This window comes from Oncorhynchus gorbuscha, linkage group LG01, assembly GCF_021184085.1.
Source record: "Oncorhynchus gorbuscha isolate QuinsamMale2020 ecotype Even-year linkage group LG01, OgorEven_v1.0, whole genome shotgun sequence".
Taxonomy (NCBI): Eukaryota; Metazoa; Chordata; class Actinopteri; order Salmoniformes; family Salmonidae; genus Oncorhynchus; species Oncorhynchus gorbuscha.
Genome location: NC_060173.1, coordinates 37100681 through 37125624, shown reverse-complemented (window position 1 = coordinate 37125624; position 24944 = coordinate 37100681). Strand labels below are relative to the sequence as shown.

The 24944-nt window shown below is 44.1% G+C and overlaps 1 protein-coding gene across 2 annotated transcripts in view; it reads left to right on the top strand.

The window, feature by feature from the left end:
* Positions 1–23836, top strand: part of igf1ra (insulin-like growth factor 1a receptor) — a 118468-nt gene extending 94632 nt beyond the window's left edge. Inside the window, exons 11-21 of one of the 2 annotated variants that reach the window (XM_046351562.1) lie at positions 9755–10026; positions 10173–10315; positions 10412–10577; positions 10731–10833; positions 11044–11114; positions 11217–11446; positions 12150–12254; positions 13296–13455; positions 13695–13824; positions 15090–15224; positions 20893–23836. In XM_046351562.1, coding sequence (XP_046207518.1) covers positions 9755–10026; positions 10173–10315; positions 10412–10577; positions 10731–10833; positions 11044–11114; positions 11217–11446; positions 12150–12254; positions 13296–13455; positions 13695–13824; positions 15090–15224; positions 20893–21427 — 2050 coding nt within the window. In that variant the 3' untranslated portion in view covers positions 21428–23836. Of the gene's footprint in view, positions 1–9754; positions 10027–10172; positions 10316–10411; positions 10578–10730; positions 10834–11043; positions 11115–11216; positions 11447–12149; positions 12255–13274; positions 13456–13694; positions 13825–15089; positions 15225–20892 lie in introns of both variants that reach the window. The other variant, XM_046351561.1, reaches the window with a different exon arrangement.
* Positions 23837–24944: the final 1108 nt, after the last annotated feature.

Here is a 24944-nt window from a genome sequence, read left to right as displayed (position 1 = left end):
TAATAAAACACTTCATGATAGGTCATGAAGTCCTGTTGCGCAACATGTCTACAGGTAATGTAATTACGTGAGAAATGGTGGCCACTATTAAAAAGAGGAGGATCCCATCAGCTTTCTATAGGCTAGACCAGGGCTGCCCAACTCTCTTCCTGGAGATCTACTGTCCTGTAGGTTTTCAGTGCAACCCTAATTTAGGGTATCTGATTCAGCTAGTGAAGGTCTTGTTGAGCAGCTAATTAGTAGAATCAGGTGTGTTAAATTAGGGTTGAACTGAAAACCCACAGGACGGTAGATCTTCAGGAAGAGTGTTGGACAGCCCTGGCTAGACCTACTATATTTATTTATCCTAATATTAAGCAAATATTAAGCACATTGTTTATCTTTACAACAGGAATATAGCCTACCTGGCTGGCATGAAAATAAACCACAGGAAAAGCGTCCCCCATTTGCTATTAAAGTGCAGAGATGGCATGCATTTTCCCCCCTGCCTCCGTTTCGAGACAGGTGCATGATAATGGTCAATTCTAATTCAAAACATATTTCACACATATATTATTTAGTATATGTAAAGACAAGATTAAATCAAGAATATGGGTCAATATTAGCCTATCACTTGTGAATTATATATTAACACTTGTGAATGATGCCCAGTTTAAGGCAAGAAACAGTGACTTTTTCTAATCATAGTCCCACACCTCATGTAGCCTAGCCCATAGGCCTATATGTTTTGATAAGGTTTGTATCACAACTAAAGTGGCCAAATAACGTCTTAAAATTAAGCACATTAATCTGCTTTACAAGGGGTGTAGAACCTGACTGGCATATACCTGTATAAGCAGCGCCCGAGTTTCAAGTTGGGGAAGATAATTTTCACCATAAACATGCACCTTTATAATAAAAGCATTACATGCATGCATAATTATGTTTTCTGCTAATTGAAAATGTGTGCTTATAGCCTACTGCCATGTGCACATTGCTGCGCTTATAATGTGAAGAAATAGCCCAATAGTTTATCAACATTTTAAGCTAAACGTTCTGATTTGTTGCATCAGCCTCATTTTTTAAATGCTAGTGGTTGTATTAATTTGGAATCTATCGCATCCCACAAATGTCCCGGACTACGTTTGTAATATTTATTTCTCACACAGAATAGAATACTTTTGTACTATGGGGGATAGTAGATTGGCATAGGCTCGTGCTTTTGCTGTTCGTTAGGCCGACTCATCTTGTTGGCTGATGAAAAGTAAATGTGGACAGTTCTTCCAATATCTTTAATATGCACCTGGGAATTGGATAAGGATATGCGCAGTTGTGTCCCCGATGTGTCGGTCTTCACTTGTTGCCTGTGAAAAAGACCTGATCACGTGATGGAGAACCATGTGAGTGAGATGAGGGGTGTTTTGGAGCAGGCAGCATTTAGGGAGAAGGGCTGCAAAAGGCATTTTTCAGGGTGCATTATGGCCACACAAGGGGGATGCCGCCTGGAAATTCGAGGCATTATCGAGTACTTCTCAAATTGTGAATGAGAGACTGACGAAGTGTGTACAGCCTGCGAAAATAACAAAGCAGAGCTCATGCCTTTCAAGCAATGAAAAAAAAATCATCATTAGAGTCTCATCATGCAGCCTTACAATGTATTAATCAGAAGATATAGGCCAACATTTGTAGAACAACTGAAGTTACATTAATAAATGAAGCATATAGGAGGACCTATTTCTATGTTAACAGCTCAACACAGAATAGTCGCATGTGCACACTCCCTTAAATCATTTGGAGAAAATGTCCTTTCTATTTTATTCAGCTTTGTTTAATTATATTCTTCATACTATAAAATAATGCCACGGAATTCTAAGCAAATCTTGTCTGCTAAATTAACTAGTGTAGCCCACAGCCATATGGCATAGTCACATCAGGACTTAACATAAGGACAACTATTCTGTTCTTCTGAAATAGACTACATTTTATTCATATAATGTTTCTTTAGACCTGTCTAAAATGATAAATGGATTTGTTGTGAAGGTGTAGGCTACATTACATGGATTTATTCGACTTTTTAAAATATAGATGTTCCAAAGGTCTGCATGTGTGGAAGCCAGGAGATGCTAAATGTGTTTATGTTAATTAACGGTCAATTATTGTGAGACTGACAGTTATTTGCTTGACAATCATCGGCTGATGAAATTTCGTGACCGCCACAGACCTAGTCCTGACTCCAGCCTGCTTGGTACAGATTGCTCTTTATCACCTGCTGGGCCAAGCTCATGAATTCATGTATTGTTATGATGCCCTTTCCTTCTCCTCTGTGATGCGATCTTTCACAGTATTAAAACAATATGTCCAACTCAGAAAATAAACTATAAAACAAGACCACTATTGTTACTAATTGTTTTCATTCTCTCTCTTCCCTGCATTTGACTGTGTTGATTTGTTATAGTATAGCTGTCTAGGAAACCGAGGAGTACCAGGTCTCTGGCCTGCCTGCCTGCCTGCCTCCCGCTAAAGGCTATTATTGTGTATGCACAGGCCCTCCACCACAACAGAGACAGCATTATCACAGAACACTCGAGGGAAGTGCCTCTGAATTAGTGTGAGTTTATTGCAAAGTTCAAGATTTACGGAGAAGGGGAGAGGGAGCGTAGGGAGGGGAAAACAGAAACAGAGGGAAGAGGAAATGTTTTCCATTCTGTCGCCCTCCTCGCTGCTCTCCCTCCTCCTCCACTCACACACTCTCTTTGTCCGCGGCGCAGTTCGGAGTGACCGGCTGCCAGGAAATGTACAGCGAAGCCATCTGGAATTCCAATAAATGAGAGAAGGGAAGGGAAGATCCCCTTAGAGCTGGCCAGACCAGTGAACACCATTCAGTGGGATAGACTGACTGGCTCGAGTAGTAGAGGAGAATAGTCAGGGGACAGGGATGGGTGATGACCGATTAGATTCACTGACTGGACATCAGCTGATTGGGTTGTTGCAAACATGACCTCATGTAGAAGGAAGTACAGTAAAGCTTTCTGTGTGTTTTGTCCTGTTGTTGGCACTGCCCTTAGCCTCTGGTTATCTCTCTATGTATCCTTCAGACACCACTAGCTTTGATACTGTATATGAGCATGAAGTAAAAAAGTATTGGGTCCCCTTTCTCTGGCCTCACTTTTCACTGGCATGAGAGACTGCTGTGTTCAGCTGCTGTGGTAAAAGAGTAGCGTTAAATCACGCTGTTCTGGCTCCAGACAGAGTGTGCAGTCATGTCCCACTCAGGATCTCTCGCACAGCAGAAAAGGTGAGAAAGTAGAAGTGGAGCTGGGGAGGGAGGACACCAGCTGTAGTTAGCACCTGGTTAGATGGTCACGCTTCAGCTTAAGTCCTCTGTCTGGAGTTCATCTGAGGACAGGTCTGCCCTTGCTCTGCTCTGCCTGGCCCTAGCAGCTCTCTGGCATTCCTGCTGTTTGTCCCCTCTCCTGGGCACACAGGCACACGGGGGGGGTCTACCCATCACCCCTCTCATTCATCTCGGGGGTGACCCAGTCTTCAATGGCAGGCTGTCTTGTGCTATCTTCCATGCACTTGTCTTTTATACAAGATGTTCATTAAAGCTATGCCAGTCCTCAGTGCTGTTGTGTGTATTGTTAATAGTAACTAATACTTTTGGAGAGAGCTGGACCGTGGACTTTGCTGGAGCAGTTAAAATGGTCAGAATGGAATGTTGACAGTGGTGTGCGATGGCTACTGTTTTCTTCCCACAGATCTGTCTGTCAGCTGTGTTTTTCCACTCACAGTAAATAGTATTTTCCCGTGGGTGCCCGGTCAGTCTCAAGGTCTTTTGTCACCCGCTCATAATATTGTCATACTCACAGGGAATAGTTCTGAGAGGCCATTGTCATTGGCTTTCTACGGTTGCTAAAGTTCTAGATGCTGGAATGTAAAATAAAGCAGAAACAACATTCTCTTGGATTCTTGTGTAAACCCTGCTGGCCGGTACTGTTAGGTGAAGTTAGAAAAGGATCCTTCGGAGGTCACAGTCATTTCAGATAAACTCATCAGTCATTCACTAATTTACCTCTCCTTAAAGACTCAGCTAAGTAAAGATTAACCAACATTACATATTGACTTTATCTTTTCCAAGTGTACTGCAAACACCGCATGAATCTAAATATATTCTGGATTCCCTGTCATTTGGTTCAACATATACAGCACATCCCACCACTGTCAGGCAGTCCTGTATTCTCCTTAGCCCACTTAACTGCACTGTGGGCTGACTGTTGAATTCTTTCAGAGACTCAGAGAGAGCCAGTCGTTACACGTCTCCTAAAATGTGCCTCTAGGTAAGGTCTGCTCCTCTCTGTACCGCCACAGCGTTCCCCCGTGTGTTGTGGATTCCCAGTGGCCTCGCCTCGTAGCATCTGGTGAGCTGCTGCTGCCGCTGCCTACATGTCGTTAGTGGCTCCAGCTAGGGTCCACCTGCAGTCGGCCTGGCTCTCCATCATCACACCATCATCCTCCTCATCATCCTCATGACTGTGTATACATCCATCTCCATCGTTCCATGAAAGAGGGCTGCAGTCCTGTTGCAGGCTCTCGTGTTTTCTCTTTTTGGGTGAAATGTACCATTTCGATTTGGTGTTTATTGCTTTATTTACCTTATTCTTTATCATATGAAAACGACCACTATGCATCAAACAGGTGGTTATTATTCTCCCATGACTTTTCCCTGAGCAGTGAATTTGTCCTGTGGATGAGGACATGTAGGATAACACAGTCAGTAGGCGTCTGTATGGACAGGCAGGCTGCTGACAGTGTGTGGATGTGTGCTCTCTCTGCACCTCTCTCCCATCCCTCTGACCTCATCACACCACACAGCTCCACAGGGAGCAGACCACTGCAGCTGGACAGACACACTGCAACAACAAATAACACCAGGCCACTTCAACATACTGTACTCTACTCTCAGTTGAGTTGTATCACACTGGAAACTGTCATTTCACTACATGATATGTACTTATGACTACTTCTTATTCCCATTATGGATTCTTGTAGAGGACCCCACCCTGTCCCGTGAGGTTGAAGGGGATGTTTTTGCTCAGTGTGACTTGGTGTCGATGACGTCATGTGGGCGGTGTATGTAGGCTACAGTATACTGTATGTACAAAATTGTGTGATGTAGTGATGGGGGAGGAATTAAGATACAGTCGTGTTTTTGACGATATTATATCGATTCTATGACTATTGTATTGATTCTCTAAAAATATTGTCTGTACTAGCACCAAAACTCAGGTATTTCTCCTTCTCTAGCTTTTTTTCCTATCTTTTTATACTGAACAAAAATATAAATGCAACATACAACAATTTAAACAACAATTTACTGAGTTACAGTTCAAAAAGGAAATCAGTCAATTGAAATAAATAAATTAGGCCTTAATCTATGGAATTCACGACTGCGCAGGGGCACAGCCATAGGTGGACCTGGGCATAGGCCCACTTGGGAGCCAGGCCCGCCCACTGGGGAGCCAGGCCCAGCCAATCAGAATACATTTTTCCCCCACAAAAGGGCTTTATTACAGACAGAATTACGTCAGCCGTCCAGGTGGCTGGTCTCAGACGATCTCGCAGGTGAAGAAGCCAGATGTGGAGGTCCTGGGCTGCGGTTGTGAGGCAGCTTGGACGTACTGCCAAGTTCTCTAAGATGGCATTGGAGGCGGCTTATGGTAGAGAAATTAACATTAAATTCTCTGGCAACAGCTCTGGTGGACATTCCTGCTGTTAGATTGCCAATTGCACAATTGAGACATCGGTGGCATTCAAATGTATTTTAATTGTATTTATATAGCCCTTCTTACATCAGCTGATATATCAAAGTGCTGTACAGAAACCCAGCCTAAAACCCCAAACAGCAAGCAATGCAGCTGTAGAAGCACAGTGGCTAGGAAAAACTCCCTAGAAAGGCCAAAACCTAGGAAGAAACCTAGAGAGGTTCATTTAACTAGGCAAGTCAGTTAAGAACAAATTCTTATTTTCAATGACAGCCTAGGAACAGTGGGTTAACTGCCTGTTCAGGGGCAGAACAACAGATTTGTACCTTGTCAGCTCAGGGGTTTGAACTTGCAACCTTCCAATTACTAGTCCAATGCTCTAACCACTAGGCTACGCTGCCGCTATGAGGGAGTGGCCAGTCCTCTTCTGGCTGTGCCAGGTAGAGATTATAACAGAACATGGCCAAGATGTTCAAATGTTCATAAATAACCAGCATGGTCAAATAATAATAATCACAGTAGTTGCCGAGGGTGCAACAAGTCCGCACCTCAGGAGTAAATGTCAGTTGGCTTTTCATTGCCGATCATTGAGAGTATCTCTACCGCTCCTGTTGTCTCCAGAGAGTTGAAGACAGCAGGTCTGAGATAGGTAGTACATCCGGTAAACAGGTCAGGGTTCCATAGCCGCAGGCAGAACAGTTGAAACTGGAGCAACAGCACGGCCAGGTGGATTGGGGACAGCAAGGAGTCATCATGCCAGGTAGTCCTGGGGCATGGTCCTAGGGTTCAGGTCCTCCGAGAGAGAGAAAAAGAGAAAGAGAGAATTAGAGAGAGCATACTTAAATTCACACAGGACACCGGATAAGACAGGTGAAATACTCCAGATATAACAGACTGACCCTAGCCCCCGACACATAAACTACTGCAGCATAAATACTGGAGGCTGAGACAGGAGGGGTCAGGAGACACACTGTGGCCCCATCCGATGATACCCCCGGACAGGGCCAAACAGGCAGGATATAACCCCACCCACTTTGCCAAAGCACAGTCCCCACACCACTAGAGGGATATCACATTTCATTACATTACATTTAAGTCATTTAGCAGACGCTCTTATCCAGAGCGACTTACAAATTGGTGCATTCACCTTATGAGATCCAGTGGAACAGTCACTTTACAATAGTGCATCTAAATCTTAAGGGGGGGAGAGGGAATACTTATCCTATCCTAGGTATTCCTTAAAGAGGTGGGGTTTCAGGTGTCTCCGGAAGGTGGTGATTGACTCCGCTGTCCTGGCGTCGTGAGGGAGTTTGTTCCACCATTGGGGGGCCAGAGCAGCGAACAGCTTTGACTGGGCTGAGCGGGAGCTGTACTTCCTCAGTGGTAGGGAGGCGAGCAGGCCAGAGGTGGATGAACGCAGTGCCCTTGTTTGGGTGTAGGGCCTGATCAGAGCCTGGAGGTACTGAGGTGCCGTTCCCCTCACAGCTCCGTAGGCAAGCACCATGGTCTTGTAGCGGATGCGAGCTTCAACTGGAAGCCAGTGGAGAGAACGGAGGAGCGGGGTGACGTGAGAGAACTTGGGAAGGTTGAACACCAGACGGGCTGCGGCGTTCTGGATGAGTTGAAGGGGTTTAATGGCACAGGCAGGGAGCCCAGCCAACAGCGAGTTGCAGTAATCCAGACGGGAGATGACAAGTGCCTGGATTAGGACCTGCGCCGCTTCCTGTGTGAGGCAGGGTCGTACTCTGCGGATGTTGTAGAGCATGAACCTACAGGAACGGGCCACCGCCTTGATGTTGGTTGAGAACGACAGGGTGTTGTCCAGGATCACACCAAGGTTCTTAGCGCTCTGGGAGGAGGACACAATGGAGTTGTCAACCGTGATGGCGAGATCATGGAACGGGCAGTCCTTCCCCGGGAGGAAGAGCAGCTCCGTCTTGCCGAGGTTCAGCTTGAGGTGGTGATCCGTCATCCACACTGATATGTCTGCCAGACATGCAGAGATGCGATTCGCCACCTGGATATCTTCAACCACCAACTTACCATCCTGAGACAAGTCCAAGTATAGCCCACAAAGATCTCCGCCACGGCACAACCCAAGGGGGGGGGGGGGGGGGCCAACCCAGACAGGAAGATCACGTCAGTGAGTCAACCCACTCAAGTGACACACCCCTCCTAGGGACAGCATGGAAGAGCACCAGTAAGTGACTCAGCCCCTGTAAGAGGGTTAGAGGCAGAGAATCCCAGTGGAGAGAGGGGAACCGGCCAGGCAGAGACAGCAGGGGCGATTCAATGCTCCAGAGCCTTTCCGTTCACCTTCACACTTCTGGGCCAGACTCCACTCAATCATATGACCTACTGAAGAGATGAGTCTTCAGTAAAGACTTAAAGGTTGAGACCGAGTCTGCGTCTCTCACATGGGTAGGCAGACCATTCCATAAAAATTGAGCTCTATAGGAGAAAGCCCTGCCTCCAGCTGTTTACTGAGAAATTCTAGGGACAATTAGGAGGCCTGCATCTTGTGACTGTTGCATACGTATAGGTATGTACAGCAGGACCAAATCGGAAAGATAGGTAGGAGCAAGCCCATGTAATGCTTTGTAGTAAAACCTTGAAATCAGCCCTTGCCTTAACAGGAAAACAGTGTAAGGAGGCTAGCACTGGAGTAATATGATAACATCGTTTGGTTCTAGTCAGGATTCTAGCAGCCGTATTTAGCATGAACGGAAGTTTATTTAGTGCTTTATCCGGGTAGCCGGGAAAGTAGAGGATTGCAGTAGTCTAATCTAGAAGTAACAAAAACATGGATTCATTTTTCTGCATCATTTTTGGACAAAATGTTTCTGATTAGTGCAATGTTACGTAGATGGAAAAAGTTGTCCTTGAAACAGTCTTGATATGTTCGTCAAAAGAGAGATCAGGGTCCAGAGTAACGCCGATGTCCTTTAATTTGAGACGACTGTACAACCATCAAGATTAATTGTCAGATTCAACAGAAGATCTCTTTGTTTCTTGGGACCTAGAACAAGCATCTCTGTTTTGTCCGAGTTTTAAAAGTAGAGTTTGCAGCCATCCACTTCCTTATGTCTGAAACACAGGCTTCTAGCGAGGGCAATTTTGGGGCTTCACCAAGTTTCATTGAAATGTACAGCAGTGAAAGTTAACATTATGTTTTCGAATGACATCCCCAAGAGGTAAAATAAATAGTGAAAACAATAGTGGTCCTAAAACGGAACCTTGAGGATTGTGTTGTGTGACAAAACTGTAAATTTTAGAGTGGCCTGTTATTGTCCCCAGCACAAGGTGCACCTGTTTACTGATCATGCTGTTTAATCAGCTTCTAGATACGCCACACCTGCCAGCTGGATAGATTATCTTGGCAAAGGGGAAATGATCACTAACAGGGATGTACAAAGAATTCTGGCCAAAATTTGAGATAAATAAGCTTTTTGTGTGTATGGAAAATGTCTGAAAATGTCTGTTGCATTTATATTTTTGTTCAGTATATAAATGGTGAGCCAATATGTTTACAGCACTTTTATTTCCATGACTGATAAACACGTGTTTGCTCATGGCTCTTGTCCCTCTGCAACAGACATGGTGAGCAATATGTTTGGAACATCGAACTGCAATATAACCACAGTATCGAATCACAATACATATAGAATCCTGAGAATTATAACAATTGCAATACAATCGCATCGGTACCTAAGTATCGTGATAATATCATATCGTGATAATATCATATCGTGAGGTCCCTGGCAATTCCCAGCCCTAGTGTGCTGTCTGTAACCGATGTTCCAGAGTATATTACTGTATGGTTGGCTGACTTCGTATTCCCCTTTCTCCTCTTTAACTTCGCCTCTGCTCCCTTCCAGAGAAGCTGAAAGCCCACACATCTGCTCTCCTCCTCCTCCTTATCCTTTGTCTTTCTTTGCCACGTTTGTGCCTTTTGTGCTGCAGTCAGTCAATGGGTCTCTCTCACATTTTTTTGGACCCCCTTTGTCCCTCAGACCCCCAGACCGGCGACGTAGGGATCTATTTGGTGTCGCTAACAGCACTCTGGCACGGGGTGGCAACACCACAGGCCTGGAGGGTAATAGGACAGAAGGAGAGCCCCTTGAGAGGGAGTTCCCCTTCATGGAGGACCGGAGCAAGACAGAGTTTATCGAGATCCCCAACCTGCAGCCCTTCACTGTGTACCGCATCGACATCCACGCCTGCAACCAGGAGGTCCGTCGCTGCAGCGCTGGAGCCTTTGTCTTCTCCAGGACCAAACCTGCAGGTGAGGCAGTCACACACAGTCGCTAGAAAAAGGCTTTAGCAACAGCAGCCATCTGTATAGATTATCGTTCTAGACTCGCTATGCCTTTTTGGACATGGCTAATGAGTAGGAAGCCATCTGATATCCAGTGTGTCTCTGTCCATCAGACAAAGCGGATGACATGCCAGGCAGCGTGATCCAGGAGAGGGATGAGAAGGTGGAGGGGTCGGTGCTGCTGAGGTGGCCAGAGCCTGTCAACCCCAATGGCCTCATCCTGATGTATGAGATCAAGTTCCGCCAGGGCACCGAGGTGAGTCTGCATGGACCAGGACTCCTGAGGCCTATGGGAGCTCTGCAGGGCCTCAACCATCAGGTTGACACTGTCTGTGTGTGTCTTTTCTCCCAGCCTGAGAAACACGAGTGTGTGTCACGCCAGCACTACCGTGTTCACAAAGGAACTCGTCTGACCAACCTGGGCTATGGGAACTACTCTGCCCGCGTGCGTGCCACCTCCCTGGCAGGAAATGGGTCCTGGACTGAGCCAGTGTCCTTCTACGTGCCCCCACCCAAACGTATGGAGAACACATGCATTTCCACATAAATTACCCTCTTCAAAGGACTTTTTATATAGATTATTTTCATGCCCAGAAATGATTTAAATGTGAACATGTTCCTTTTCTCACTGGTCAGATTTGAATAGTTGTTCTGTTTTCATCTGGTTGCAGGGGACTATGACAACGCATTCTATCTGGTCATCATCATCCCCATCATCGTGATAATTCTCATCGCCAGCCTCATCACTGTACTTTTCTTTATCAACAAAAAGAGGTAAGAGAAGCTGAATGATCACAGAACAAATAACAAAACATTTGACTAATGCAATCTTAATCAGTTTAATGATATAATAGTGCTATTGTGATCATTTTCCTGCCATAGTCAGTTCATAAGATCGTAGGCTTTTCTGCTGAATGAACAATCCCATTTATCTGTTGCCAAATCTGCCTCCCATGGCTCACACAGATGTGTTTGTGTCCACAGGAACAGTGACAGGCTGGGGAATGGTGTCCTCTATGCTTCTGTCAACCCTGAGTACTTCAGTGCTGCCGAGAGTAAGAACCCTCTGAAGACCTACTGTCATTTTAATGATGAGATTTTGTCAATGTCTCCTTAGATGATGGCTGTCTCTGACTGTCCTCTCCTCCTGTGTTCAGTGTATGTTCCAGACGAGTGGGAGGTGGCCAGGGAGAAAATCACCATGCACAAGGAGTTGGGCCAGGGTTCCTTCGGCATGGTGTATGAGGGCCTGGCTAAGGGCGTGGTTAAGGACGAGCCTGAGACCCGCGTGGCCATCAAGACAGTCAACGAGTCAGCCAGCATGAGGGAGAGGATCGAGTTCCTCAATGAGGCCTCTGTCATGAAGGAGTTCAACTGTCACCACGTGGTGAGAGAGTCCAAAACACCAGTTAACATCAGTGATATTGGCTCAGAAACATTTGCTTTTAAATTACAAGGTATTGCCTCAATTTCAAAGGTTAAAAGTTAGAAACAAAGGAAAGAGATCCATCAGCTTAGGAGTTGTAAGTCACCCCTCCTGATGCATAGGGTCAGAGACACCTAGCTGGCTGTTGAGGTCAGAGGTCAAATCCAGGGTTCACTACCCAAGGAGATGCAGTATAATTCCAGTATAACCTGAGGCCAGCTATAACTGTGTGACCTGAGACCGTTAAGCTCTATCACAGCCAAATCCTCATTAATTCAGCTAAACGGAAGTGTTAAGGATTTCCCCCTTGGAAAGACTATGTTACAATCTTTTAGCATGTCTGGATGTTTAAAAGTCAAACATTTAATTATTAAGCTCAATTTGAATAATTTAGAGGCAAAGAGGAGATTTTTTTTTTCTTGCTTTCTTCAAAGCTCCTCAGTAGTTTTAGTTAAGAGGAGCCAGAGTAGTTTCAAAAGCCAGAACATTCCACATCACTTCAGTCAGTTCAATTAATAACACTTAGAAATAATGTTTCTTGCCCAATAATAGCCCAGAGATAATGTTTATTGCCCAAAAGCTTCATAAGAAATACTACATCAATGAGAATTGTTTGTACTCATTTCTCTGATGCCATATCTGTTCTGTGTTCTAATTGGTGTAGGTGCGTCTGCTGGGCGTGGTCTCTCAGGGCCAGCCCACCTTGGTGATAATGGAGCTGATGACCCGTGGAGACCTGAAGAGCCACCTGCGATCACTCCGGAAAGAAGTATGTACATTACCCCTTCTGCTCTTTCTCACATAGTCTCTCACAGAACTCAAGTCTATGGCCTTGTGCTGAATCTGTCTTGCCTACTACTTCCAGAAACTGCATACTGTGTGTACTAATCATACTACATTCTATTTAGAACATACTGTTGTGTAAAAATGTAAACAACAAATATCAGCATACTAGACTCACTCATACTGAGAATGCGTTATCTAATGCTCAATTGCGTTGTTTCGCGCCATTCGTCCATTTTGGTAGAGAGTCTGACCTTATGTCACTATTAGCTGATTATCAGCTGATTATCAGCTGCTGTCAAACACACGTGGATTTGAAAATGTGACTCTCTACCTGTATAATGTGAAGCGAATTATACTAAATGAAAAGCCCAAATGTGTTTGACATCCTGGCATTTAAAGCATACTTGTTGTTTTTAATTCCACATACTATAAAACATATTTTCGCATTCCCAGAATGCCTACAATTTACAATGTAAGTACAGGGTTTTGGACACGGCCATTGTGTCAGTGCATTAATATGACACACGCACTCACACACACACAGTCTTGTATACCTAACCTTGTGGGGACACACAATTCAGTTCCATTCAAAATCTTATTTTCCCTAACCCCAACCCTAACCTGTACTCTTACCCTAACCCTAACCTTAACCCAAAAACCTAACTTTAACCCTCGCTCCTAACTCTAGCCCTTCACGTAATTCTAACTCTAACCTTAACCCTAAGCCCCTAGAAATACCATTTGACCTTGTGGGGACTAACAAAATGTCCCCAGTTGTCAAATTTGTGTTTGTTTACTATCGTTGTGGGGACTACTGGTCCCCACAAAAATAGTTACACACACACACACGAAAGACATGGAGGGGGAGATATATCCACACCTCTTTCAGTTGGTCTCTCCCATTGTGTGGTGTGCCCTGGACTCCAGGCCAGGCCATGGTTCAGTGCTGCAGACAGGGAGAGGGAGGTTGGAGGGAGAGACTGAATGGCCTGCTTGTGCTCAGGTCTCTGCCTCTCTGCCACAGAACACGTCCAGCCAGGTTCTGCCCCCGTTGAAGAAGATGATCCAGATGGCAGGAGAGATTGCGGACGGCATGGCATACCTCAACGCCAACAAGTTTGTCCACAGAGACCTGGCTGCCAGGAACTGCATGGTGGCGGAGGACTTCACCGTCAAGATCGGAGGTGAGTGCCTCAAAATACAGTAGTACTCATAATCCCCGCTGTAAGTTTAACACTCAACTCCCTCTGCTGTACTCCAAAGTAAGTATTTTGAGATCACTGAGTGCTTGAGTGGGAGGAATAGCTCGTAAATCTAAATGGACAGGAGGAGAGGTGATGGATAAGGCCTCATGTGCCTCCTCTTCTCACATTTGTGGGATATTTAGTGGCCATTTAAACCTCTCTTCTCCTCTTCTTCTCAGACTTTGGCATGACGCGAGACATCTACGAGACGGATTACTATCGGAAAGGAGGAAAAGGCCTTCTGCCGGTCCGCTGGATGTCTCCAGAGTCGCTGAAAGATGGCGTGTTCACCACAAATTCTGATGTCTGGTACGAGCTCCCCGCTGTCCTCCCTGACTCATACACACGCAGAGTTAGCAGGCCTGCGCAGAACAACAAGTGTACTCTGTATGTGTTCTAGAACATTGCATGCCCTAGCTTGGGAAAAAACGGCAGATCACTTCACACACACACAGCCCATGTCCTAACCCACTGGGAACAGTCTATTCTGTGTTGGTTCAACGTAATTCCATTCCACGATGTGGAAACAACATTGATTCAACCAGGGTGTGCCCAGTGGGAAGGAAGATTGGAGGTTATCTGGATGCCATTATAGTTAGTAGATACAGTAAGTCTTGGCAGTGAAAAATAGTTCTTGTTTAGTCATGTACCTTTGTGCTCTCAGGACCATGGAGTGAGTTTAGAACAGCAGATCAAGGCTCCGCCCAGTTTTCTCTCTGGAATGGGCTGCATTAGAGAAATATAGCTGTTTACTAGCTCCTTAGTTTTTGTTTCTCAATCGAAAGTGTCCCACGGGTCTGTCCCTACAAGCACACTTAAACTCCTCCAGATGTTTTCAAATGATGGGTTAGAGTGCCAACAGAAACCCACCTCCACATCCCACTCCCTATCTTCCTCTTTGAAGTCAGGCAGATGAAAAGGAGCATTGTGGGAACCCATTCTGGGCTCTTATAAGATTTACCAGTAGGTGTCTTTATCTAAAAAAGTCTCTTAATGTGGTTTTGTCTTTCAACACTCTCCTGTTTCAGCCAATTAGATACAAGTCAGTGTTGTAATAGGCTTTTTTAAAGAGTGTTGAGAGCCGTCTTAGATCCCTAGCCAGTGGCCTTGGAGAGCTAACAAATAATAATTGGCAACGATGCACTCTTTGTTTTCTTGTGTCAAGCTTAGGTTTTGGTTTTCTGTTGCAGTTCCTTAGTGGTCTCTGGGTAGTATACAGTCTCATGTTATTAATGAACAACACATGGATAAGGCAAGATGACACAAACATTTACATATGGCAGACATAATGCAGTCTATGTCCTTTTTTGATTAATATATGGAACATGAATTTATGAATACACTTTTCTTCTGTTCTTTGCACCATCTGCTTTATACTGTGAGGGATCATTCTTACCCAACCTTGTACTATGCAGCGCCATCATTGTAAAGAGCTTCCAGGGACTAGTTACATGCCCTGCTGGGCCCTGTGTGTGGATGTTTTAGCCTGTATTACCCTGCCTGGTTCTGCCACAGTTATGCAGCAGCTAATGTGTTATCTAATAGGCCTGTATCCTCTCGGTTGTCCCCTGCAGGTCGTTTGGGGTGGTGTTGTGGGAGATTGCCACCTTGTCTGAGCAGCCGTACCAGGGCATGTCCAACGAGCAGGTGCTGCGTTTCGTCATGGAGGGAGGACTCCTGGACAAGCCTGACAACTGCCCTGACATGCTGTGAGTCCCATTCTCTTTCTCTCAATGTCAATCTCACTCTTGGGCTGGGTCAGGGGTAGGATCATTTCTCAATGACACTATTAGCCACTCCTTCAAGATGCTATGTCTTTCCTGTTTTCTGTTCCACTGTTATGCTTATTCTTTAGGTGCATTTTCAGATATTATTGTCCTTTAGTACCAGCTCACTGTCTGGTATTGTTTCCTAGCTGAATCTAAAGATTTACCTCTTGCGAATATTGCCTCTGCTGCTTCTATTTAGAGTTGAGGGGCCAAATGTGCATACTATATCATGGGATCTGTATGCCAGGGGGGAGCGAAGCGAAGGCCTGACTGGTGACATTTACGTCACGGTTTAAATGAAGCTCAGTGACATCATGGCCCCCATGCTCAGCTGGCGGGACAGGAGCTCCCGCCTCAGCAGTAAGCCGAGGACCATAGAAGGGATGCCACGGCCCGTGTGTGAAATATTTCCCTCATTCCCCATTAGTGAGGGTACGAGGCAACAGATCAGTGTCTGCTCATCAGCCCTATCCTGTAATAGAGATTTTTAAAATATATATATATTTTTTAATTTGACCTTTATTTAACTAGGCAAGTCTGTTAAGAACAAATTCTTATTTTCAGTGACAGCCTAGAAACAGTGGGTTTGTACCTTGTCAGCTCGGGGACTGGAACTTGCAACCTTCCGGTTACTAGTCCAACGCTCTAACCACTAGGCTACCCTGCCACCCCGGTGTTGTGCATTAATAACATGAGACTGTATACTACCCAGAGACCACTAAGGAACTGCAACAGAAAACCAAGATATACAGACAGAGCCTGAATTTCTAGGCTCATTAAGAAATGTCTGTCTGGAAAGTGGGAGAGAACAGCCTCCTTAGCTGTCAGGTGGCTCTTCTGCGTATATGCATTTCTCCTCTGCATCTGATCTCAATGTGAAGGCATTCCCTTTTTTCCTCCACTCTCCATGGCTGACCTCACCTTACAGAGAGGTGAGAGAGGGGCAAGTGTTATGCAGACACAAACCTCAGGTTTGTATGGCAGCCTCACAGTGGTGTCCTGATTGCAGGAGCTTGTGGGTTGTGTTACGCAGGGGCGGGAGGGTGAGGGGGATGGTTTATATGGGAAAAGCTGCTGGTCACTTCTACTGTAGTGAGTTAGTGAAGAGTTACATTATAGAGGCCTGTAGAGCCAGTAGGGTTGCAGAGGTGAACACTGCTGTAATCAGAGTCTGGGGAGAGAGGGGTATTTGGTATTTTATTAGGATCCCCATTAGCTGTTGAAAAAGCAGCAGTTACTCTTCCTGGGGTCCAACACAAAACATGAAACATGACATAATACAGAACATTAATAGACAAGAACAGCTCAAGGACAGAACCACATTAATACCTGTTTTTTGTTAATAAAATAGAAAAGGCACACGTAGCCTACATATCAATACACACACACAAACTATCTAGGTCAAATAGGGGAGAGGCGTTGTGCCGTGAGGTGTTGCTTTATCTGTTTTTTAAAACCAGGTTTGCTGTTCACTTCCATGAGATAGTTCCATGCAGTAATGTCTCGATATATAATAGTGTACGCTTTCATGAATTTGTTCTGGATTTGGGGACTGTGAAAAGACCCCTGGTGGCATGTCTGGTGGGGTACGTGTGTGTGTGTCAGAGCTGTGTGTAAGTTGACCATGCAAACAATCGGGGAGTTTCAACACATTGTTTTCTATAAAAAGAAGTGATGCAGTCAGTCTTGTTTCTTTTAAAAAGAAGTGATGCAGTCAGTCTATCCTCAACTCTTTACCAAGAGAGACTGGCATGCATAGTATTTATATCGGCCCTCTAATTACAATGAAGAGAAAGACGTACTGCTCTGTTCTGGGCCAGGTGCAGCTTAAATAGGTCTTTCCTTGCAGCACTCAACCAAATGAATGGACAATAATCAAGATAAGACAAAACTAGAACCTGCAGGACTTGCTTTTTGGAGTGTGGTGTAAAAAAAAGTAGAGCATCTCTTTATTACGGACAGACCTCTCCCCATCTTTACAACCAATGAATCTATATGTTTTGACCATGACATTTTACAATGCAAGTCAACGCCAAGTAAGTTAGTCTCCTCAACTTGTTCAACAGCCACAGCATTCATTAGCAGATTCAGCTGAGGTCTAGAACTTAGGGAATGATTTGTACCAAATACAATGCTCTTAGTTTTAGAGATGTTCAGGACAAGTTTATTACTGGCCACCTATTCCAAAACCCTCTTTAAGTGTTACAGTAACTTCATTAGCTGTGGTTGCTGATGTGTATATAGTTGAAATCATGCCAGTGGCAGGTCATTGGTAAAAAATAGGAAAGAGTAGAGGGCCTAGAGAGGTGCCCAGCGGTACATCACACTTTACATGTTTGACATTAGAGAAGCTTCCATTAAAGAACACCCTTTGAGTTATATTTGATAGATGGCTCTGAATCCATGATATGCAGAGGTTGAAAAGCCATACCTCATACGTTTTTTCAACAACAGGTTATGGTCAATAATATCAAAGGCTGCACTGAAATCTAACAGTACAGCTCCCACAATCTTCTTCTTATCAATTAATTTAAACTAAATCAGTCATTTGTGTTAGTGCAGCACATGTTGAGTGCCCTTCTCTATAAGCATGCTGAAAGTCTGTTGTTAATTTGTTTACAGAGGAAAGCATTGAATTTGGTCAAATACATTTTTCCAACAGTTTGCTAAGAGCTGGCAGCAAGCTGATAGGTCTGCTGTTAGAACCAGTAAAGGCCGCTTTACCACTCTTGGGTAGCGGAATTACTTTGGCTTCCCTCCAGGCCTGAGGACAAATACTTTCCTCTAGGCTCAGATTAAAGATATGACAGATAGGAGTGGCTATAGAGTCAGCTACCATCCTCAGTAGCTTTCCATCTAAGTTGTCGCTTCCACAAGGTTTGTCATCATTGATCGATAACAATAATTGTTCTACCTCACCCAGACTAACTTTACAAAATTCTCATTTGCAATGCTATTCTTTAATTATGTTTTTTTTAATGCATAAATATGATGACTCACTTTTCGTTGTTGGCATTTCCTGCCTAAGTTTGCCACTTTGCCAATAAAGTAATCATAAAAATGATTGGCAACATCAATGACAGAGAAGACAAGGAGAACATAATAGAGAAAGGGATGAGTCCTATTTGAAAGGTTTTACCGCGTGTATCATATCTTTAATTAGTTAGGAAATTCTGATTTTCAAAGGGCTACTTTCCCTCAAAGCTAAATTATGGGCATGAGTGACAAATGAAATATTTATACTAGATAGACATTTTTGATATATCTGAACTATTGTTCTATGGTAAAGGATGACTACACATTCGGTCCAATGTTAGGGAGCTGCATGAAAAGATATGGTTTTCTGAGTGGTGATATTGGGGAACATGTTAATGGTCTACAGCTAAAGATTCCTGTTTACGTTAATGGTCTGGCATAGCATCGGTTGCTCTCTCTAGCTCTACTCTGGCCAGCTTTGGTTTGGTTATTTATAATGTTGTGAACGATGCAACGTTTACATATCATGATGTGAGTGAAATCTGCTAAAAGGTCCTGGAATGTGTTTGTGTGTGATGAGGAGCTGAGTGCTGACAAGCAGAGAGGATATACTGCAGCGTATTCACATCAACGAGTGTTACACACAGCGACAGATGGCTCAGGAAGAATTTGCAGCAGGCCAACGCCAAGCAGACAGGTTACTCTGGAGCGTGGGCTCAGCTCCAAGCATTACAGACATTTTCATGGGAGGTCTTGGAGTCGGGGTTTAGTTTAGCCATCTGAAAGACAACTTTAAGAGACTAACTGAGAGGGTGAAAAACAACCCATGGCTGGTTAAAACATAGTTTGAAGTTAAGTGTCTGCTTAACTACCCAGAATGCTTTGGTGCAGAGAGGCTAGAATACCCAGCTGTACAGGCTGTTGTGAGATCAGACAGAGAGAGGTGGCTGCTGGGAGATAGAGGGAGATGACTGAGGTGTTTATGAAGGTATTCTGAGGCTTTAGAAGGTATTCTTAGCTTGTTTGTGTATAATTTAAGATGTGGTGTGTGGGGGAGCACCGCACCCAACTGTAATGATTCTCCTTTTATTATGTTGTTTTGACGTTTTCTGTGTTCTGTCGCTGGCCTTTCACAGTATGTTCATTTATGATTTACTGTCTACACTATATATACAAAAGTATGTGGACATGCCTTCAAATTAGTGGATTCGGCTATTTCAGTCACACCCATTGCTGACAGGTGTATAAAATTGAGTACACAGCCATGCAATCTCCATCGACAAACATTGGCAGTAGAATGGCCTTACTGAAGAGCTCAGTGACTTTCATCGTGGCACCGTCATAGGATGCCACCTTTCCAACAAGTCAGTTCATCAAATTTCTGCCCTGCTAGAGCTGCCCCGGTCAACTGTAAGTGCTGTTATTGTGAAGTGGAAGCATCTAGGAGCAACAACGGCTCAGCTGCGAAGTGGTAGGCAACAAGCTCAAAGAACGGTACCGTTGAGTCCTGAAGCACATATAGTGTAAAAATCATGTACACAGTTCCAACACTCACTACCAAGTTCCAAACTGCCACTGGAAGCACAATAACTGTTTGTCGGGAGCTTCATGAAATGGGTTACCATGGTCGAGCAGCCACACACAAGCCTAAGATCATAATTCGCAATGCCAAGCGTCTGCTGGAGTGGTGTAAAGTTTGCCACCACTGGTCTCTGAAGCAGTGGAAGTGCCTTCTCTGCAGTGATGAATTACTCTTCACAATCTGGCAGTCCGACGGACAGTCTTTGTTTGGCGGATGCCAGTGTAACGAATGTGAAATAGCTAGCTAGTTAGCAGTGGTGCGCGCTAAATAGCGCTTCAATCGGTGACGTCACTTGCTCTGAGACCTTGAAGTAGTGGTTCCCCTTGCTCTGCAAGGGCTGTGGCTTTTGTGGAGCGATGGGTAACGATGCTTCGTGGGTGACTGTTGTTGATGTGTGCAGAGGGTCCCTGGTTCGCGCCCGGGTATGGGCGAGGGGACGGTCTAAAGTTATACTGTTACACCAGGAGAATGTTACCTGCCCGAATGCATAGTGCCAACAGTAAGGTTTGGTGGAAGAGGAATAATGGTGTGGGGCTGTATTTCATGGTTTGGGCTAGGCCCCTTAGTTCCAGTGAAGGGAAATCTTAACGCTACAGCATACAATGACATTCTAGACAATTTTGTGCTTCCAACTGTGTGTCCACAGTTTGGGGAAGTCCCTTTCTTATTCCAGCATGACAATGTCCTCATGCACAAAGCGAGGTCCATACAGAAATGGTTTGTTGAGATCGGTGTGGAAGAACTTGACTGTCATGCACAGAGCCTTGACCTAAACTCCATCAAATACCTTTGGGATGCAGGTGTCCACATACTTTTGGACATATAGTGTAGTTGTACACATTCTACGGTATATTATGATGGTACATTCAAACTGAGATACTATGTATAGTTTCCAGTGGTTGTTTGTATAGAAAGTTCTGGAAGTTCTTTGGTTCAGTGAGTATCAGAAACATTTTCATGGGCTCTATGATATTGGTGTACTCTGCCATCTTCTGGTGAGAAGATGTAATGATATATGTATTATTGAGATTGTCTGTGTGTTGCCCTTAGGTTTGAACTGATGCGGATGTGCTGGCAGTACAACCCCAAGATGCGGCCCTCCTTCCTGGAGATCATCAACAGCCTCAAGGAGGAGCTGGAGCCTCCGTTCAGTGAGATGAGTTTCTTCTTCAGCAAGGAGAACAAGCCCCCGGACACTGAGGAGCTGGACATGGAGGTGGAGAACATGGAGAATGTGCCACTGGACCCTGCACCCAGCAGACCCCCCACTGCCGTCCCTCAGCCCTCCCAGGGACCTATGGGGGCCACACGGGGCTCAGCGCCCCCTCCTCCCCAGCAGTTATCTCCAATACAAGGCCCTTCTAGTACCCTGATGGGACCTGGCTCCCCCTCCACCTCAGCCCCTGCTGCCTCTGCCTCAGCCTCCCCAAGCCTGGCTTTGGACAAGCATTCAGCACAGGTATCGGCCAACGGGCCAGTGGTAGTGCTACGGCCCAACTTTGAGGACACGCAGAACTACGCTCACATGAATGGGGGGCGCAAGAACGAGCGGGCGCTGCCACTGCCCCAGTCTTCAGCCTGCTGATCTCTAGCCCCCCTCCTCTCCCCTCAGCCAGATCACCCCTCTCCGCCTCCTCTTCTCAGACAGGGTAACATAAACTTCCCCTCCGCTTTAGTTCTAATGGGGGGGATGGATGAGTGAATAACTGACAGACATTACACTACTCTACTGCAGTAGGAGTCTTTTCTTTAAAAAATTAAATATTAACAAGATGTATGATTGAATCCCGAGACTGAGAAACAGTACAGAAACCTGTTAAAGCATTTGGAGCATGGTGGCTCAAACAGAACTACAACACTGGGGAGCTCTGGTGTTTCCTTCTTGTAGAGTATTTGTTACTTTTTTTTAAAAATCCTTAAAGAAAGACAAAAATACAGACTTATTAATATTCCCTGACTGACAGGTATTGTAAGTGAGAGACAATAACTTATTTTAAGCATATCTGCCAGCAGATCCGACAGAAGAGCACTTTTTGATGATCTCAGAGAGAAGGTTGTATATATCTGATTGTGTATTTCTATACAAACACATGATTCTCTTGACAGTAAGATAGAGCTCCTCTTCCACACTTCTTTCCATCAATATACTTCTCCTCCCATATTTCAGACATTGATGTGTTCTGGACTGGGCTCATTGGTTTTCCTGTCAATATTCCGGGGTAGGAGGGAATGTTTTCAGGAGTGGGTAGATCGAGGAGGGGCAATTGTAAATCTGCCATATGTTTTGCCAAATCAAAGTGAGCCATTTTCTCCCTCCTGCTCTTCATTTCTCTCTGTGATTGGACATGGAGAGAAACACAATCAAGCATCATAAAACTCCCACATTGCTGTTTTCTTTTCTTTTTCTACTTCACAAGTACAATCCAATTGTAAAAGGAATTTGCCTGTTTTCTTTTCTGAGGTTTTTCAGGTTCACATCAGAGCCCTTATTTGGAGTCCGATTTAATTGTATGTGTCATCTGAGAGATGAAAACACCAACATCACCAACAGAGACATTGAACAAAAAGGACTTGGCGCCAAAAAAACAACACATACAGAGACAAACCTGAAGTAGAAGGTATTGGATCAGTTCTGATACAAGGAGAACTAAAGGACTTACCAGAACTCCATGTTGTGAGCATACATACGTCTGCTAAAGGCATTGTACACAACAGGTCTTTTTTAGACTAGTCATTAGTCTCTCTGTACAATTCAAACATTTATATAAAGGTCTTACAGTTGTATGTTAGACCTTAGGATCATTGTCACACACACATCATTGGTTTGTCACTTTTATAACTTTTATACGGTTCAGATGTTCTCTTCTATGTCTGTACAGAATAAAGCTGCTATTTTTTTCTTTTTCTTTTTTGGATGTTATATATATATATAAAGAAATCCTTCAGGTTGACTATTTTATGATCTCCACTACAGTCCATTTCTTATGCTTCATACTTCTAGCAAAAAAAAATATTTAAAAAAAATGACCTTTCTCTCTTCTTTACCCCAGAACAGGTTGTCTGTATCACAACATATTGTCCATTGCCTTTTATTTTTTTATGAACATGTTTTTCTTTGCATTATTTTTTGTAGATTTCTATATAATTATCATTATTATTATTATTATTATTAGTTCGAATGGACACCGTAGCTCCGTTTGCGAGTGTGTACGTTTGGCACCCTTTTTGTACCAGTTGTCTAGTACCTAGTTATTGCCCCCTAGGTGCAACTTAATCTCAGGTCGAAGTACATGTTTTGCTTTCTCCATACATTCTCATTACTGTCCTCTGCTTGTTTCACCTCTCTGTTGAGTCCAATAGTGCCCTCTCCCCTCCCCTCCAGCCCCACACTGAAATGTGCAGTACACCTGCCTCCCCCAGTGCCTCCTTTTGAAGTCAGGATTAGTTGCACAGGATCTTCTTTTTTCTACTGGATCTGGTGTTTTAACCCATTCATTTTCCTGCCTCTCAATTGATAGGGCTAATTGGGTTGTCTTGTTTGCCTTAATGATCCCAACCACTCGCCATCCTCTCAAATAATGCTCATCCATAATCAAAGTTCTGTTTTTGTGTCTTAGATTTCAAGTGCAGCATTACTGCTTATTCTCCTTTATCATTCATTTAATTTGTGTTGTCATACTCATTCTCTTACAATCAAAGTGAAAACAGTTTCTATTGTTTGTCTCCTTAAACATGGCACCTGTACACCAAATAAGGATGGGTTAAAGTCCAGGGAAGTGGTCACATTTCAATGTCATGCATTTAATAGGTCTTACTGGGGGTGTCAGTATGAAAAGTGTTTTTGAAGGATTTCTCCTCATCTTTTGAAAAAGTTTCCAGCGTTGAAGTTATTCTCTGTAGGATTGTTATTTATTTTTTTATTTTCCTTTTGTGATATCAGTTTAAATCACTGTATAAATGCCCCTTCATTCATTATAAAGTTGGATTTTTGATATGTACTTTCTTTGGTGTCATGGCTGGGGGACTTTTTTCCCCTTCCCTTCAAGTATATATCTACCTCACTCTTTTTAAGTGTGTATGAAAAGAAAAGTACGTCTCACCTTTTCTCATTACTCTGTATAAGGTTATAACATTATTAACAAAACACACCACACCCAAACCCGGTTGGTGTGGAGATGGGATGGCGCTAGGGTGGCTCTAATTATATCTGGTCCCATGCTTAAAAAGTTCTGTATCAACTACATGTCAAATCAAATTTGATTTGTCCAGAATACAACCTTAACGTGAAAATGCTTACTTACAAGCCCTTAACCAACAATGCAGTTCAAGAAATATAGTTAAGAAAATAATTGCTAAATAAACTAAAGTTTAAAAAAATTGAATCAAAAAGTAATACAAGAAAATGACATAACAATAAGGAGGATATATACAGGAGGTACCGAGTCAATGTGAGGGGGTACAGGTTAGTCGAGGTCATTTGTAAAGTGACTATGCATAGATAATAAACAGCGAGTAGCAACAGTGTAAAAACCAACGGGGGGGTCAATATAAATAGTCTGGGTGGCCATTTGATTAATTGTTCAGGAGTCTTATGGCTTGGGGGTAGAAGCCTTTCGGTCCTAGACTTGGCGCTCTGGTACCGCTTGCCATGTCTGACTTGGGTGACTGAAGTCTCTGACAGTTGTTTTGGGCCTTCCTCTGGCACCGCCTAGTATATAGGTCCTGGATGTCAGGAAGCTTGGCCCCGGTAATGTACTGAGCCGTGCGCACTACCCTCTGTAGCGCCTTATGGTCAGATGCCGAGCAGTTGCCATACCAGGCGGTGATGCTCTCGATGGTGCAGCTGTAGAACTTTTTGAGGATCTGGGGACCCATGCCAAATCTTTTCAGTCTCCTGAGGGGGAAATGGTGTTGTCGTGCCCTCTTAAAATGTTATGCTGGTCCAAAGATTTTAAATGGAAAACAGTATGTTTGTAGTTAAGCTGAAAGTATGAGGAATATAATGTATGTGGTACAGGTTATATTATGGCTTTGATTTAATAAAAGAGGTTGACTGGCATGTACTGTATTGCACAGGAAATGGCTCTATTCCCACCCTCATG